The 18,425-nt window shown below is 48.3% G+C and overlaps 1 protein-coding gene across 8 annotated transcripts; it reads right to left on the bottom strand.

Annotated features, from left to right (window-relative positions):
- Positions 1-2,760: 2,760 nt before the first annotated feature.
- LOC148397296 (transducin-like enhancer protein 4) lies at positions 2,761-18,302 on the bottom strand. Of its 8 annotated transcripts, none has more exons than XM_088376309.1 (21): positions 18,056-18,302; positions 17,800-17,865; positions 17,350-17,447; positions 15,203-15,266; positions 15,070-15,114; positions 10,529-10,591; positions 9,698-9,772; positions 9,425-9,626; positions 9,054-9,073; positions 6,955-7,077; positions 6,786-6,839; positions 6,563-6,715; positions 6,306-6,441; positions 5,949-6,124; positions 5,800-5,876; positions 5,472-5,721; positions 5,139-5,386; positions 4,808-4,955; positions 4,570-4,720; positions 4,408-4,484; positions 2,761-4,305 (listed from the first exon to the last, which is right to left on the bottom strand). In XM_088376309.1, exons 2-21 carry the CDS (start codon positions 17,842-17,844, stop codon positions 4,198-4,200), a joined length of 2,313 nt encoding a protein of 770 aa, XP_088232435.1. In that variant the 5' UTR covers positions 17,845-17,865; positions 18,056-18,302; the 3' UTR covers positions 2,761-4,197. The 8 variants fall into 8 exon arrangements, with proteins under 8 accessions (XP_088232435.1, XP_088232442.1, XP_088232436.1 ...); XM_088376316.1 differs by having other exon boundaries at positions 17,350-17,435; XM_088376310.1 differs by having other exon boundaries at positions 6,306-6,438; positions 17,800-18,302.
- Between the last annotated feature and the right edge of the window lie 123 nt (positions 18,303-18,425).

Raw genomic sequence — 18,425 nt, 5'->3', positions numbered from 1 at the left:
CGACACGATTAATACCCATGTGGGGATTCAAACAAAAGGAGCCCATTTTCCAGGTAAGGGCAACACTTAAACACGCGTGCTGTTTCTCATTTAGAAATGTGAGCTAAAGAGGTTTTTAAATGGAAATCAGCGTCGGCTTAAAAGCTGCAAAAAGCCTCCTTTGTGACCCCGCCGCCGTGATGAGAGGCAGCGTCCATTTGTCAGAGTGGCGCTGAAGAGCCTTCCAAACGAGAGCTTTTAGTTCACGTCATTTCTCTTCCAACGCTCGCCCGGCGCACCCGTGACCTCCACTCCAACGGCCTGCTCCTGTTTTCTTAGGAAAGGCACGCTCCTCCACTCTCGCCCGTCCGGCGCGTTCTACTTTGCCATGACCTCTGACCGCTTCCTCGCCAACCGCGGCGGTGGAGTGACAGAATGGATGTAGAGGCATGAAAAGCTGCCAGCTGGAGAACAGAGATGGAGAGTGCTTCACACAATAGACCGGGGAAGGGGGAGGCACATGAAATTAATGCTTTGGAAATGTTTAACAAATGACAATGTGAAACTCCCAGCTGGATGAAATTCCATCTTTTTTGCTAGGAAGCTTTTTGGAAGACTCACGTTCAACTTAAGTCCATTAATGGCCACACGACTGAAATACTACAATTCACAAAACAGGACTATCGCGAAGCCTTAAAATCATAAATGATTATTCCATGAACCATCATTGTGCGACATGTGAATGAAGATACACTGCAAAAGAAGCATAAAAGTAACACAAAAGTGATGCCGTTTTGTTACAAAACCATCATGGTCATACAGTGGCCATCATTAGATTTTCATCAAACACTTTTGCCTTTACACAAATTAAAGATGGGCGAGTACGGACGTGAGGTATCGATATCGGGTTGATACCGGCCTTTGTTTAAGTGTCGGGCCTTTGTGGAGGATGCGATACCATCCACCGATACTTAAGGCAAAAATTGGCGCTGTACTGTGACGACTCATTATCTGCGTTAGAAATAGTCAATATTTGTTGTTATTCCATCCATCCATTTTCTATACCGCTTGTCCCCACGGGGTTGCTGGAGCCTATCCCAGCAGTCATCGGGCAGTAGGCAGGGGACACCCTGAACCGGTTGCCAGCCAATCGCAGGGCACACAGCGACCAACAACCAGGTTTAAATGACTGCGTAAAAAAAAGTGTTGTCCTCACAAAGTGGCGAAAACCAGAAAGCACAGACACGCATGTATAAAGGAGAAACCAAACCTTTCCCTCCATCCACTTTTATAAAGCGATAATGACGCTCGTTTGCCGACTGAAAGAAGTCATTACCGGCTGACATAGCTTTAAATGAACGATATCAAAGTGCTACTGAGTGCGGGCGGACGGGCGGGCGGGCGGACGAGCGGCCCCCTCCTGCCCACTCACGGGCACAACCTCGTTAAGGGGCGGCATCGACATGAATTAATCATCGGCCAGCCTTGTAACAGAGTACTAAATGGCTCTCATCGTTTTTTTTTTTTTTTTGTAAGAAATGTCACAAACAGTCGTCTCTTTTGAAACTTTGCTTGAATTCGTCCAAGTCCAATTAGAACCAAATTGGCATGTTGATGCAAGATATGCTGTTTCCAAGGTAACAGTGTACGGAGGCGGATCCTTCTGCTCCACGCTACAAAAGATAGATCAAGCAAAGAGACAGACATACAATACGGATATTTAGCGGCAATTTCAGGTATGTGCAACGGTACAGCATTTCTGCAAAAAAATTGCTGGCTAAGGATTTGTGTGTTTTTGTGTGTGTGTGTTTGTGTGTGTGTGTGGCATCGAGACGTGAATCATTGGTGTCAAAAATGGGAATTCGAGACGTCGTTGGTGTTGTGTTTATACGGAGTAGAGATGAACGCTAATGCAACTTCTTTATTCAGCAACTTTTTATTGTTCTCTCCACTTGTGTCTCACATAGCAGTACAATGCCCCTGGCGCATCACAGCGCCCCCAACTGTCAACATTATGTAAGACACGAGTGGAGAGAAAAATCAAGAAGCTGCATTAGCGTTCATCTCTACTCCGTGTAAACGCAATGGTTGGCGTGGTCAAGGATTTGGCTGATCAATTCTTGTAAAATCGTCGTTTGTTGTGTTTTCCTTATTGCATGACATTAATTGCAGCTTGGGATGTTCTGTACTTTTTGAGGCCAAATACAAATTCCATTTATTTTACAAGTGAACCACTAATCCGTACAGTGAGCCAGAAGCAGTGTTTTTTACACAGCGCCATCCGCTCCATGTTTCATTTACAACAGTTTGACCATCTTCGACTTGTCCATCTTCTGTTTGTTTAATCCTCCTCCTATTTTGGTCTGCAAAGTGATCAATTTGCCGCCTGTAAGAGCTTCTAATATAACACACCAAAGTGGGGTGGCTCGTTCGGCATGACGGCCGGCCGGCCGGCCGCACCTTTCGGGCTGCGCTGAAGGGCCTGCTGCTAACAGGAGGATCATTCACTGTAATGGTGGCATCATCATCATCCTCATCCTCCTCCACAACCCTCACTTGAATGATCCACTTCAAACAACGAGTGGAGTATTTCAACACCAGGATTAAAAAAAAGAAGGGAAAAAAAAAAGTTGCTTTTTTGGACGCAGCTCAATCGGCGGCGAGGCAGTGCAAGTACCCAATAGTTTTGTCCAAAATGTCGTTTTTACTTTGGTCCATTTAGGTATTTCTAGTTTAAGTTATGGTTGATAAAACAATGAACACATCTAACAACCCCAAAAATCCACACAATAATTTAATAAAATCAACTACAGACTAGATTTAAAAAAAGAAACAAAACAAAGACCATTCATACAGAAGAAACACAGCAGAATGTTTCTTTTCAAACGGAAATAATGACATGTTTACCGTTCTTATACAAGGCCATCCTAACTTCTTCCGAGTTGAACGTTTCATGCACCAAGTGGATGTAATAGTTCGGTATCCGCTTGAGTTAGCTCGATCACTTTGCGATAACGGGAACATTTTGGTTGTTGTTTCTTTATAAAACAAATAAAGGGGAAGTTACAGAGTTTATTTTTACAGTAGGAAAAAAAACAAAACGAAACAAGCGCAAAAACAACTGAGAACCAAAATGCATGACTGAAGCAATAACGAGATGATAGCGGATTGTAACATAAAGGCAGCTAGCGAATGAGTCTTGTACATTCAGGCATCAAGCATCTTCACCACACTTGAGCACAGATTTGCCTGCACTAGAACTGAAAAATGCTGTCATATGCAGAAGTGTGATCCATCATATGATTCATAATAATTCATTGTTCATCTTATTTGACTCATTTCCAATGTCTACATTTATACTTTGTGATGGAAATGATTTAGTACGACTAACAATAATAATAAAACAGCTGGGCTTTTACATTTATCCAGAAAAATACATAACAGTTGTGTTTGGCTGTTTACTTTTATTTTTGTTAACGTTACTTGACATATTTGCTGGAGTTGATATTTTACCATGGTAAATTGATTGACTCACTTGGCGTGACTCGTTTTGAACTAAACATGCAGTCACATTGTGCAGTGCGCGTATGTCATTTCTTGACCAAAAAAACCATCATCGAGCATTTTTCGAGTATCAGTCGAGCCCACATGTCAATTAGGGATCGCGCGGTAGGCTGTGAGAAAACTCAAATGTGAAAAGTAGAAACGTGGCATACTGAATAGCGTGGTGCGTTTTACATTTGTGACTTAAGGGAACAAAGCAGGGCAAAAATTCTCATTTGAAAATAAATGATGCCACAAAGCATCAGTTGGAGAAAGTATCTGCAGTTGCAAGGAGGAGTGGAAAGGCACCGTGTGCGGGAGACAAGACCACCGCAGCCGTCTTTCAAGCAGCCACACACACACGCACACACACGCACGCACGGGATGGAAATAAGTACATTGTGTAAGTCAACAATAAACAAGCTGGTGTTGGTGCCGCAAACAGAAAGAAACAAGGAGTGAAAGGATATGATCTGGATAATGCTTTGACAACATCCAGTGTTTGCTCAGTGTGCATGGACATTACATTCACTCATTCACTCAAAGAATCTCTGTGCTTCGTTCAACTTCCGAAAAGCCTTCCAAAGTCCCGGCGGGAACAACGAAAAGCTCTATTTTACACCTTACATATGGTACACGGGGTTGGGCCTCATCCAACGGTGCCCTCGGCCCACCCTAGTATATGACCTCATAGACAGTGGCCTTCTTGTCTCCGGAGCCGGTCACAATGTACTTGTCATCTACGGAGATGTCGCAGCTCAGCACCGAAGACGACTCCTTGGACTGTCGGACGGGAAGGAAACAGTCTGTCAAAGTCTTGCATGTCTCCAAAGTCCTCCTCCCAACGGAAGGCCAGAATCACACGTAGTACGTTCTCCGGCTTACCTGAAATATGCTGGCACCGTACGGGGTCCTCCAGGCGTTGAGCAAATTGTCCTTTCCCGTGCTGACGAACCACTTTCCTGCAAGCGACAGCGCGGCGAATGAGCCCGTCGCCGGACTTGCTCGACCTCGGCGGTGGCGGCCGGCTGGTCGGCGTCGACTCACCGCAGTGCGCAAAGCGGAGCGAGAGCACGCAGCTTTCGTGGAGGTGGAGCTGATACTTGTCAGGTTTGGAGACGTGTAGGACCTCCACGTTGCTGTTCTCCATTCCCACCGCCAGCCACTCGCCGGTCGGACAGTATCCCAGCGAGAAGATCTGCGAGCAGAGCGGTCAGGATTCCCTCCATTTAAATCTCATCTAAATTTGAAAATTCTTTCAAATCTCATTTGGCCACGACTCGACCTGCGAGGTGAAGTCGTGCTGCTGCAGCTGGCGGCCTTCTCGGAGATCCCAGGAGCGGACGGTGTTATCCAGGCCTCCCGTCCAAAGCTTGGTGCCGTCGTTGGAGATATCGATGCAGCTCGCTCCATCGGTGTGGCCCTGGAACTGTCTGCGGTGCACACAATTTGTCTCGATGGTAGGAAAGAGCGCTCCGCTCCGTTCCGGTTTGACATCCAAGTCTGGTGATTGTAATGACTCGACTATTTTGTGACTGATATAACCATCGGAAGCATGTGAACACAACCGCTATTGGCAAAAAAGAGAACTTTGAGCAAGACCTTTGGGAGCCTACCGAACCAGAGTCTGGTTGTGAAGGTCCCAGACGGCGATGTTTCCGTCGGAGCAGCACGAAAAGCAGACTTTGGAGTCGGGGCTGATAGCCAAGGCGTAGCAGGCGGGGGCCGACGACGTTAATTCCGCCTTGATCCGCGGAGTCGGTGCGGCCAAGTCCCATATTGACAAAGTGCTCGCCTCACCTCCCACGATGAGCGTGCGTCCGTCGGGGAGCAGTCGACAGGAGCGGATGTAGTTGTCTCTGTTCTGAAGGCGCAGACGTCCAATTCGAACCTGGCACGTGGGATAGCAGCGCGGCGCCGACGACGGCGGCGGCGGCGGCGGGACTCACGAGGCAGTCCAGCTGCGACACGGAGGTCTTGTTGCCGGGGTGACTGATGTCCCACACCTTGACGCAGCCCTTGCCGCCGGTGTAAACGTGGCGGGTCGGGTTGCTGATGGTGACGGCGCACACCACCTCCCCGTGGTTGAGCGTGTTGATCTGGCGCGCGTGACGCGGGATGGCCGGGCCGATCAGAGCGTCCGGGGGGAAAGGGACCGGCTGCATTTGCCCGTCGGCGCTCACGTGAAACGAGTAGGCTCTGGAAGCAAAGACGACTTACACTAGATACGCCAGATCGCGATTGACGTACGTCGATCGATTGGGAAATGAGACTTACGGTTTGCCACCAGGAATGCCCGAAAGATTGGGAGGAAGGCCGGGGACACGTATGTGATGGTGAGGGTCAAATCCCACCTAGGGAAAATTTGACATGAAAAGCAAAAGACGGCGAGCTCCGCTTGTTTTTGCACCAGGCGCTTTGCGTACCACTTGCGTGCGTCCGTAAGCGGCCACGGCGGCCGCGGCCACAGTGCTCATGCTATGCAGGCCGGCGTAGGGGGCACCCGCTCCGCTCAGCTCGCCGTTCATCCCCAGGTGAGGGACCATGCCAAAGGGGCCGGGGTACGAGCACGGCACCGCCAGCGGCGTGCGCAGGCCAGGAGCTGCGACCAGACACAAACGGGGAAATAGCCGCTAAGCGAACGAACGGTTGGCTAACGTTCCACTACTACGACAGGGCGAATTGCGAGGATGACGTTTCGGCAATATCGATACGATGCATTTGGAATCTTTACAAAAGGGTTCGGCCCGGCCCGGCCCGGCTCCAAATCACACAAGACTTACGGAGCGCCTCGACCCCTGCCGGCTTACTGGGCTGAGCTGCCCTCAGGCTGGCGGTGGTGCCGCTGGGAGTGGGCGCGTCGCAGCGGGATGTGGGTGTGCTGGACTTGGAAACGGGTGTTGTGGATTTTTCATTCTTCTCCAGAAGACAAGGCAAGTGTTATTTCCAGTGACACATCCGTACAACACTAATAATAGCGCAAAAATGATACCGCACCGCTGAGGACCCCACCGAGAGAAACGATACACGGACGACTCACCAAATTAATCTCTTTGGATTTGGACGAAGGGGTGCTGCTGGAGGAGGCGACAGAAGAGGGACTCAGGGGGGCATCTTTCTTCAGCGGGCGACTCTTGTCCAATCCGTTCTCCCGAGGAGAGTGGGCGGGGCTTCCTCTGGGAGAAGCCGGATCCTACACGGTGGTTGTTTTGGAAAGCTGTTTCATTTTGTCCATGGAGACGCCCGGCCAACCATCGTCCTACCTCATTGGACACGTCCACCACCAAGTTGTCGTCGCTCTTTTCACCGTCGCTCTCCTAGAAGATTTTCACAGAGAATGAAACTCAGAAACTTCCTATGTTGGGTAAAAATGACGCATTGTTAAGTTCCATGGAATTTGATGTTGCCGTCAACTGTGGAGCAAAAACCTACATAGCGTGTCGAGCTCAACTCTTTATCGTCCGTCTTCTGCTTCTTGCTGTCGGCGGAGTAATCGCCGGAACCTCGGTGCTTCTCTCCAGTCCGAAAACTGGCGGACGGAGACACAGATGAGCTCTGGAAGAAATAACAACTTCACCGTGAAAAGTGACCACGGAAAAACAGAATGAAATTTCCATCACAATAACTTTATGTGGAATTGCTGCCTTTGGTTACATGGGCAGACGTTTCTTTTTTATCAATACAAATGAAGAACGAAAGAGTGGATCATACACGCTTCACCTCAAAACTAAAAACCCACCATTTTGTACAGTTGTGATGGTCGGGAGCGGAGGATGCGTTTGTTCGCGTGTTTCCCATTTTTATGCTGGAGGGTGCATCAAGGTTAATTGCACACTTCTCTCGCTCATCGCTAACGATCGCTCGGACCTTCTCGATTGCCGTCTCGCGGGGAGGCGCGTCTCGCCCGCAGCCGACCAATAGAGAGAAGAAAAATAAAGCAGGACCTTTAACTCGACCTTTTCACTAACTCACGCTTGTAACCTTTCCGCTGCCCTTTGCCGTGATGCAGGTGTTGATGACAAGGATCCTGCGAGGGAGGAGCAAGCTTTGCCGCATGAGTACATACGGAATGTGCGCCGAGCGCTGCTGCATTGGAGTGCGCCGCAAATGGATTGGAATTTGGGTTCATAAGGTCTTTCAAAGCATTTTTCAAAATCATTTTCAAACATATCCGAGCCAGGGCAACAAAATACCTGTGCGCTTTCATTCATTTTAGGGCGTGCGATTGCCGTTTGGTAGGTGCTGCTGTTTTGGTTAGCAAGTCACTCTTTGGTGTGTTTATAAAACGGATTATTGGTCGCTGCGTGTTATTGGCTTGACATCACGGTAAAAGTAACTCCGGTCTTTTTCTACCGGAGGGTAAAAAAACGAAAGAAAATCGGCCACTATTTGGGGCGAGGGATTTCAAGTTGGTTGTGTGCCCTCCCTCCCACAATGGCGCAAACACCCCTTTCTACCTACCTATGTCCATCTAGGAAAATACCAAACGCGAGAAAAGTTAGACTGCGCTCTGTGCAAGACTTGCACTGGGCACAAAAATAGGGCCCCTGAAGTTTCCAAAACAACTCACGGCAACAATTCTGAACGGCCAACATGTAGTGCAATGTGCCGTTCACACCCACGCCAGTGTTATCAGTGTACGAGGTGCGAACACCAAGGACATTAAGCCACAGAGGCTCATGCATTTCACACACACTGTACCCAGTGGACTGTTGCCAAGGCAACTGGAGACCGCTGACAAGGGGCTTATTGGTTTCATGAAGTGACTGTTGGCCGCCACGTCAAAGAGCATCTCTAAATGTGTGTGTGTGTGCGTGCGTGCGTTCGTTCGCTCTCCCACAGGGCACTAATGAAAGGCATTCATCATTTCAGTCTTCCTATTTTTGCTACCGATTCCAGAAGACCACACGCACGTATACGTGCACACACATTCGTACTTTACTAATCGTTTCCATCACAGTGCCTAAAGCTGTGAGTCTGTGTGGAGGAGGATAGACTACATGGGGGGGGCGGGGGGCAGGAGATAACATATTAAGCATTCCTCCAGTCTCTACCAACTCCCAAACATCAGTGAACGCGCAAGCCTCTAAGTGTACATGTGTGTGTGTGTGTGTTTGACAGTTGCGCGCAGGCGGCTGGAATAAAGAAATGCTAATCTGCTCATTGAGTATTCAACAAACCAAACGTTTGCCATGGGAAAAGGCTGAGCTTAAGGGACTAATTACTACAAGCTGTAACGTTAGTCTGTGGCGCTTTACCCCTTTGCCAAGCATGCGGCTCCTTTTTGTCTCCATTTGCACATCTCTGAATCTTCAAACACAGCCAGGGCCAAAATGTTTTTCAACCGGAGTAGAGGCACATTAGATCCTCATTTAAATTGGCATTGATACTTTTTCAAGGGGACGTCTACGTATATTGAAAAAAAAAAAATTTAAAAAAATCACATTTCATGACTTGTACACAAATTCGGGTATCGACCCAAAGTCAGTTTGTCAACATCGAGAAGATGCTCAGATGCGCGGAGGACTCACCTTCACAGAATCTCTCTCTGCTGAGGTAGACGGTGGGAAAAAGAGAAAGAAAAGATTCAGAATGAAAGTCATCCCATCAACCTGATGTGCAACGCGCAGATAAATACGATCCATTGGCTGGACTTGTGAGACGGACTCTACGCTTCAAAGACGATTATCTGATGCAACGCAAGGTAACAACGCTACATCGTAATTAGCCACGCGGCTTCGAGTGAACGCCGGCTGGTTCAAATTGAACAGGTACCATGGCGGAAGAGTTTAACAGATCCGGTTCAAAGGAGAATGTTTTTTTTTGTTGGATGATTGAACTCCCCTTCCCGTCATCTGGCATTCCAAACCGATATGAACACGGAGAGGAGGATTTAGCGCACCTCTCGGGTGTTCTTCGGCGCCATCCTGGTGTTTCCTCTCGTCTTTGAGGGGCAGCTGATGGCCGAGTGCCGAGGTGAGCGCCAACAGGCCGGCGGTACCGGCGCCGTGGGGCAGCGGCGGGTGAAGGCCCGCCGGGTGCGGCGTGAGCGGGACGGGGATGGCGTGGCCGTGCGAGAGGTGCTGCGCCTGGAGTTGCTGCTGCTGAGGGATGGGGAACGTCGTGTGAGCTTTTCTTCCGTATCAAAGATGGAATTATCTTCAGGTTCACTCACTCCAATGATGGCGTTGAGTTCCGCCATGGTGACCTGCTTGGCCCTCTCCACCGCTTGAACCACCTGCTGCTGATGCTGGGACAAGACGAGATGGGGGGTTTGTTTTGGACGAGCACATGAATGACCTTTATCGTTCACTGTACTGTAAACATGATTTCTCTCTTAGCGTAGTGGATCTCAGAGCTTGTAGAGGTCTACCATATTGAAATGAAACTAAAAGATCAGCACGGAAGAGAGATTGAAAATGAGCGAACACAATGCAACGCTCGGAAAAAGGACAAAAAGATGCTTCTTAAACACCTTCCACCGCCGCGTTAACGTGATTGTGTTACGTTTCACATGAACCACCGACCGCCAAGTGTAGCAGTGAATCCAAACAAAACGGGGAAAAAAAAGCCTCTTTCCTCTCGCTGCCTCCGTCCTCGGCGGGCCTCGGGGCCGTGCAGCAAACAGCGGCGGCGGCGGCGCTGTCTAATGCCATTATTTCTAATCCACTTTAAAGCCTCCTAATCCAGGGCTAATCTGGAGGAGAGTTGTGGAGTACACACTCGCGCTTTACTGCTCTTCCCACCCCTTGGCACATACGCACGCGAGCAGTTGCGAGTCTTTATCTGCTAAACGCACACACGCACACACAAGCATTCCATAGCAAAGGTATTACTATGAAAATACTCTTCCCTTGCATATGTTAGTGGGCGACATTTAATAGGTTCAAGTATCCCGAGCAAATAAAGCGCCGGATAATCTGTCGGTGTGCACGCGTGCAATGTGTGTCCGTGCGTCTCGCCTCTTCCATAACTAACAGTGACAGCCATTTTCTTCCCTCCTTACCTCTTGAGAAAGGAAGGGCACGACTTGGGCGCAGATTGCATTCAGCCGTTTGACAATCTCCGCCTGGAAGACAAAGAAGTGGGTACATAGATGTAAGTGTCACACTCTCCGCCTGGAAGACAAAGAAGTGGGCACACAATCGCCAGCCCGCAAATACGTCCTGCCGTCTCGCCAATTCCGAGAGGTAAATAGCGACGTAAACTCTCATCAAAGTCAGTCTGGCAAGTTGATGTGATGTTAGAATGTGATTTATGCTGTGCTGTTGAATTAGTGATGGCAAAATGGCTTCCTGAAGAAGAAAGAAACGTGCGCTACACAAAGAAAGAGACACTTGTCAGTCAGCCACTTGTTAATTACACTTGAGAGAATGAATTCAATTCATAGTCTTCAAGTCTTCTGGGTGGCGCTTTGAAAGATATCTTTTTTTAAATGTGGTCTTTCCAACACAGATAAGAAGTATGTGAGAAATACCTGACTTTTAAGTGGGCAAAAAGCCAGCGATGGAAGTCAAAGAAATGCAAGTGTTAAATCTAACCTTAAAGCACTCAATTCATGTCTGTGACCTTGATAGAGGTGAAGTCGCAGTTGAAGTTGGTATCAGCACTAACACAAGCCGCCAGAGGCCGTGAGAGTGGACACACACACACACACACACACACACACAAACACACACGTACACACTGACGTGAACGCACCTCCCCGAGCTACTCTGTATTCATCAGATGTTTTTACTGAACCCAAGGGTTGGCTTTTAAAGATTATAAAGCGCACGCACCCCCGCAAGGTGTTTTTTTTAAAACAGGAAATTGCCTGATCCACCTTCCCAAAGGAAGTGCTAGAAGTGCAATTTAAACCCGGCGAGCATGCAAACAAGAAAAGAGGCCGGAGACGGCAAGCCGCACGCGTCAGTTTCTACCAATGGCGACGTACGCCGACATATCAATCTAGAAACAATTTCCTTTTGCTACGCTGCACACTGGGAGAGGCAATAACATCATTTGGTGGAAATTGCAGATGATACGACGGCAAATCTCTTTACCGTATGGATCAAACTTTAACAGTTGTTTAACAGAGGTTGCTCCACCAAAATTTGAGATCAATTTAGTCGACGACAGCAGAATTGCCGTGCCGATGCTCATTTTCTCAGAAGCTCTGATTTGAAGGGAAGACTACTTTGTTAGGACCTGACCGATTCATTTCTTTTGATGAGGCTCTAATATTTGGAAATGCTGGTGTAATCGAGTAGTATTGCGTTTTGACCCTTGGGGACAGACGCTGCAGGTTAATCAACCGTAGGTAGCCTCCCTCTGGGGAATAACAAGATGGCGGCGGCTGACTGTCATCCACTTATCGCAGTGGATGTCGCGTGAAAGCATCACCCCCCCAAAACTGCTCACATCCCATAAATGAAAGCAGGCAGCCGCCCAGGAGTCAGATTGGGTCAGAGAGAAGATCAAATGTCCATCTCCCTTGTGGAGCTTTGTAAGCATCGCATCGGTGCTGCTTTTCACCACCAGCTAATACAACGAATGGAGCCCGGACTGTCTGCATGTGTAGCCAGGCAGGGAAACGGAACACAGAATGTCAAAAAGCGTTGATATGACATGATCAATGCTCACTTTGTTTCCGTTTTGAAATGTCATCTCTATGACCGACCGGCCGGCCGGCGGAGTGAACCGGGAGTCGTGTCCGTCGGTGAAATGCTAAAAGCTGCGAGTCTCGTATGTTCAGTTGGAGAAGAGGAAGCAAGAAATTCTGAAATCCTCACAAAAACTAGATGACCACAGATTCGAGCACTGGTGTCACACTCAAGGCCTGGGTGGCCAGATACGGCCCACCACATCACTTTCAGCGGCTGGCCGGCCGGCTGGCGGACAAATTGTGCAACAAATTCATGTGTGATGACTAACATTTGTTTTGTAGCTCATATTGTATACAATATAATGGCCCTCCAAAGGAAACTATGACTACAATGTTTGACACCCCTGGATAAGAGGACCGCCCAACTGGGGCATATGTTTTGCCCATGCCGAAGACTAAACATGGGATTTTTGCAGACAGGTGCCCTGCTCGTCTAGATTGAAAAATTTGACTCCGTTGGGATTCACAAATGGATCATGACTCATTCAGATCAGGGAAAGTAAACTCGTTTGGAGCATTTGCTTCAACTGCCCGCTAAGCTTAGCTCACCTGTCTGCACTCTTCCGGCAGCAAATTTATTCCAGGTAATTTCGAGTCGTTTTAATTTTCGATCCGAATCTATCTCCGATAGTGACACTGAATGCTAAAATAACGTTAAATCGTTGGAGTGAATCGAATGCGTCCCCCCCCTCCCCCCTGCCGCAGTAAATGAGTTGTCAGGCCCGCTTGAGATCGCTGCCATTTCTCACCATCACGCCGTCTTATTACTTCCGCCTCTCGCCACCATCTCCTCCCCTCCGTCTCGGCCCGTCCATCGCTTGCTTTATTTCCCTTTCAGTCACACTAATTTGCAATTGATTAGCTGTCCTCTTGTAGCTCGGTCGCCGGATCCGAAGCCCTGGCGGCGGCGCTCCCCCAATCCCCCCATCCCCCTCCCCTCCCCTCCCCTCCCTTTCGCAGCTCGCTCCTCGGCAGCCCGAGCTCAGTCCACAAGTCAATTTCTCTTTAACGAGTGTTGGTACATTTCGCTCCCCGGGCGACGCGGTCCTTCTGTGTAAATAAAACAGAGAGCCGAGGCGAAAATCAATGGGCCTATTACCCTCGGAAAATGCTAAACAAGCAATATCAGAGATTCACTTGGTGGGAGGGAGCATTTGCCATAAAGGGATTTGAGCGCCGCCGGCCCGCCCGAGAGTCAATCTCCACATCCGTTCAGCAGCCATTGGTGGCGAGTTAAGTAGAATCTTCAGCTAGCTTGTTCTGATGACTCTTATTTACCTCGCTACATTAGGGGGAAAAAAAACAAAACAAAAACCGAATCGACTCCAACTTTGTCTTTACGACACCACTTTGAATCTAACGAGGTAAAGTCAACCGAGTTGATCGAGATCTTGGGATTGTACGATCGGGCCTAAACACGAGGTCAATCAAAGCACTGACAATTTACAACGGCCGTTCCGCCACCTCTGCGAGGGAGTCGAATCGTCACATCGACCGGCAAAGCCGCACGTTTGCACAGAGCCTCGCTTGTGTGGGAGTGCGCGCACAAACGCCCGGCGAAAATCGTTTGCTTCTACAAGAGACACACAAATGCAGATGGAAGCGATTCGCCCTCGGCGGCGGAAATCATTGGACTGCCCACCCGGGGAAAACACGCTTGCGTGCGCGTCTCCATCTCGGCTTGACGGGCCTCAAAAAGCGGCCGACGGCGGGATTTATACGGACACCGCATATTACATGGCACGGCTCTGATTTGCGTGCCGTGAAAAGCTGCGGACGTGTGCAACGTTCCCTCGGGGACTTCTTGTACATGAACACTCTGGGTTTTCTTCTTTTTTTTTTTTTGCACACATGCAAGACAACACGACATGACACAAGGAACCACGCGCACACAAAATTGAATCAATAACCGCAATGTGCACACACGCACATATACAGTAAACACAGCAAGTCAACACGTAGCTTATACAAACGGACTGCTACACACAAGCGGGCAAACACACAATGCATGGCGAAGCATTTTTCAAATCCTTTCAGTCTTGGACACACACACACACACATAGATGGACGGCGGCTCGTGTGCGCAGGTGAAAGGCGCGCTTTGCCGCGGCTCATTTCACCTTGCAGCTGACGAGCGAGCGCTTAACAGATGTTTATGCTAATGACACTAGCTTGCCTTTGGAAACAACAACAAAAATGGGGTTGCAAAAGCTTATTTAAAGGCACAATCTCATCCATTTTTGTTTTAGATTCCTTGGAAATGATGGTCATTTTTTCGGGCAAGTGGAAACAGCTTATTTTAACGAGCAGAATAATAATAAGGATTACCGGAGGAGTTACGACCAACTACAGTTGCTCTCAAACTTCTCAAACAAGTACCAAAAGGGAAAAAAGCGACTTTGCTATCCATGATGAGCAACATTAAAATTCAGTAAGAGCCCCAAATGGTTATTGCAAATGAGTTTAGTGTATTCAAAATCAAATCCACATCTCTGCCAGTGTTGACATTTTTGAACAATTCTACAACATTCCTCTCAAATGATCGGCGAGCAACTTTTTGGACCGACGTTGGGGGCTACCTGGTGCCCCACGTTAGTGACCCCTGAGTAGCTCCAGGGACGGGGCCAGAACTTATTTAGCATAAGAAGACGCTGAGATGATGGACGACCATTTTGCGTACTGCCCATCAAGGGCTCATTTGTTTAATAAGCAAAAAGACACAAGATTTGTCCCAACTTGAATGATGAGCGTGTTGAGAAAGAACGGTCATGTTATTTGATTAAACCCTGACTCGACTTAATGCTCACTACAATTCTAAAATATTTGTCATCTGCTTCTGCAAAGTCATTATTCATAACCAAACAGGGCTGAGTGAATTGCAGCAGTCACAGCTCGCCTACCTGTTTGTGCATCTCGATGTTGAGTCCATATGACATTTCGTAGTACTGAAAAACAAAGATCAGAGCGAAGCAAAAGAAAGGTGTTTTTCCTTTTTGCGTCAAAACACACAGCAACTCGGGGTGCGAAACTCACCATGACATAGTGTCTCTGCATCTCCGTTTTCTCACTTGCCAGTTTCTCACACTCCATTTTCAGGCTGAGGTGGAGGAGGGGGTGTTAAAAAAAAAAAAAAAAAAAAAAAAAATCAGTGTCACATAAACACATTGTGCAGACAATTCCGTTTTCTGACAAAAACAAGGCAAGGGTGTAAAAGCAGAAGCTGAGCACGACCACATCCTGCTACTTTCTTGTGGCATTTCAGAACTCACCGGCTTCCCCTGCAGACACTTACTCAGCACGTACATTTCGGTAATTAATGGATCAATAGACGACCACGCAAACCTGGACGCGAGGCCCGAACTGCACCATCGACAAAAACCCCCCCACCACATAACGAGGGTCCATATCACAAGTGTGGTTACACTCGCGCTTAACCCTTTCCTCGTTCTCGTCTATTACGGGAAAGTGTCCACTTAGCGCCGTGACTCTGTAGTGTGAGTGTTTTATGGCATGATGGGGAGGCGCAGGTAAAGTGAGGCTGCTGACGCACCACTAAGCAACTGCGAGTGCATTTGTGGCTTTTCTGGAATACGTAGTACATTGAGGAGCACATCTTGCTTGCACCTTCAGATGCTGATTTGGGAGACACAAGGCCACTTTGTTTTTCTTTGTTATTTTGACAGACTTGGATTTGGTTGGTTTATTTCTTTTAGAATTCATTTTAATATTAGTTTTTGGTTTTTTGTATTTGTGGACAGCGAGATTTTCTTTCGTGTAATTGAGTAAACTAAGCTACAATTGTAAAATGACCTGTATGGATCATATAAATAAATATACGTAAAATAAATAAATAAATCCGAGAAGCTGATCTTATACGAAACCATCGATTGAAACGCTTAAGTAACCATTTGTGGATTTTTTTCAAAATGAAACCCATCAAAGAGATCCTTGTTCCTTTCGATGCACTTTTTCAACCTTGTGCCTTTGTCTATAAAAAACCCCAAAACATTTCCTGTGCTAGTTCTCGGTTTTTTTTTTCCTCTCCTGCGGAGTAGCATCGCGCCGCTCGCTGCGGCCTTTTAAGAAAGCCACTGGCCAACACTCGCCAGGTGACCGACCGGACAATAATTACAGGGGCGGCCAGAGGTGGGTGATTATTATGCATTGCTATGTGGTGCTTGTGATTCTGCCCCGAGCAATACATTTCACACTTCATCATGTCGGCTAAAAAGTATTTCACACCTCTTGCACTCGCAGGGGCGGACGTGCATACGGAGGTTGATGGGCTTTACCTGTGGTTAGCGTATAATCGGTGAAACCGGGGCAAGCATGGGCTCGCCAGGATGGGCGTCCAGAAACTCTTTTCTGTTTTGTATCAATGCGCATTTCATTTCAAAAAAGGGCTCGTATGCTGGAAGTCGGTTCTCAAACTGGGGTCCCCAGCACTCAGAAGACTTACCATGTACGCACATGGAGTAAGTTTCAGTCTCGCAGTTAGTATTTTGCGCTTCGTCAAAACACGTTAAATAGCGAAACTGGGAATAACGGATGTTTTCATTTTTCTGATCATTGAGCGGCTTTCCTGGGCTTTAGAATGCGCGGCAACATAACCTACATGCCTTGGCTCGGTGCTATTCAGTAGCTAGCTAGTAAGGCTAAACTTCCATTACGGCGAATATGATATGCTTCTGACAAAAATCCTGCTCACCGAGGGACGACAGCGTGAAGAAAGACGGAGAAGTCAGGCTAATTGCAAAGCTAACCTAAAAGTGACACAAAATCCTTGCGGAATGAAGGCGATCAAGTCTGCTTTTCACAGAGGTTTGGCTAAAACAAAGAGCATCCAATTTTCAATAGCAAAACAGCAGGCAAATTAAAAAGAGAAAATCAAAAATGCATCATCATTTTGGCTCCCTGTGTCATTGTGTTCTCCTTGTGCAAGCATATGGTTTCTGACAAAAACATGCATGTAAGCGGCTTTGTTGAAGACTCAAGTTGTGAATGAGAGTGTGAACGGCGGGCGGTTTGTCTTGATACGTATATGTGCCATCCAATTGGTTGGCGACCAGTTCAGGGTGTACTCCATCCATCCATCCATCCATCCATCCACCCAGCTAGGCTAGGCTAGGCTAGGCTCCAGCTCACCTGTGACCGAAAATCCATGGATGCGTTTCTCTCACCTGTGATACTGGGCCTGGAGGAACTGGAACTCCTCCTTGATCCGGTCGCAGGATTCGGACACGGTGAACTTGAACGGCTGCCCAGGCTGGTGCGGGACCTCAAACCGAAGCGAACGAACCACGAAAGATGAACAGAAAGAAGAAGAGAGGGCAAACTGAGACAACTGAGGTTCCACTGTCATGACCACAATGGGCTTCTGTCACTGTCTGCCTTTAGGCTTCCTTCACTTAGCCTCCTTCATCGTGTCTCTCTTTAGCCACACACACATACACGCACACACACCGACACGAGAGAGACGCGCGCAAGTCTTTGAATGAGCGCAATTGTCCGTGCGAGCGCGCAATGGCACGGAAACTCGATCCAAAGTGATTACGCATCAGGCGCGCGACTCTTAATACAGTATAACCTTGTTGTTGACAACACGGCTGCTGCTGGTGCTTTATACTTACCGGATGCCGCGCCGGAGGGTACATCTTGCTCAAGTCTCGAATCATTAAAAAGGCATCGAGAAGTTCCTTCTCGGCGAAAACGAAAAACAAAAGAGTCAAGCGTGGCTCGCTCCCGTGCGTCAAAGGTCAGTCAGTCGGGCAGTCAGGCAGTCAGTCAGTCAGTTAGTTAGAAGGCGGCCAGCCGAGTGAGAACATCCTCGGACCTTTGGCCGGTCGCCATTCTCGCAGTCAAATCGTAAAACAAAAAGTCTCACACCGTGTGATAGATAGTCAGGTGCGGAAGAGAATATATCCCCACGTAGTCGCCTATGTTGTAGAATTTCCTCTTAGTGGTGCTTTTCCGCCATGTCGTGACCCCACTTGTCCTCCCGCTGCGGTGGTGGTGGTGGTGGTGGTGGCAACCGGTTCATTTGCCACTTTTCTCTCCCCGGTTGACGTGCACATCTCAGCAGCGACGACCACTTCAGCGAGCGAGCGACACTGACTGCTCGCTCCCTCGCTCGGCCCCTACCCCACCCCACCCCACCCCACCCCAGCCCACCTCGCCGGACCACATTGTAGAAGCAGCCAGTGAAAAACGAGCGCAATTACGCATTCGCGACTTGGACGTCGCGTCGGGACGTGTA

This window comes from Syngnathus floridae, chromosome 5 (assembly GCF_059516105.1).
Source record: "Syngnathus floridae isolate MCC-2025c chromosome 5, RoL_Sflo_1.0, whole genome shotgun sequence".
NCBI classification, from domain to species: Eukaryota; Metazoa; Chordata; class Actinopteri; order Syngnathiformes; family Syngnathidae; genus Syngnathus; species Syngnathus floridae.
This window is presented reverse-complemented; position numbering and strand designations above follow the sequence as displayed.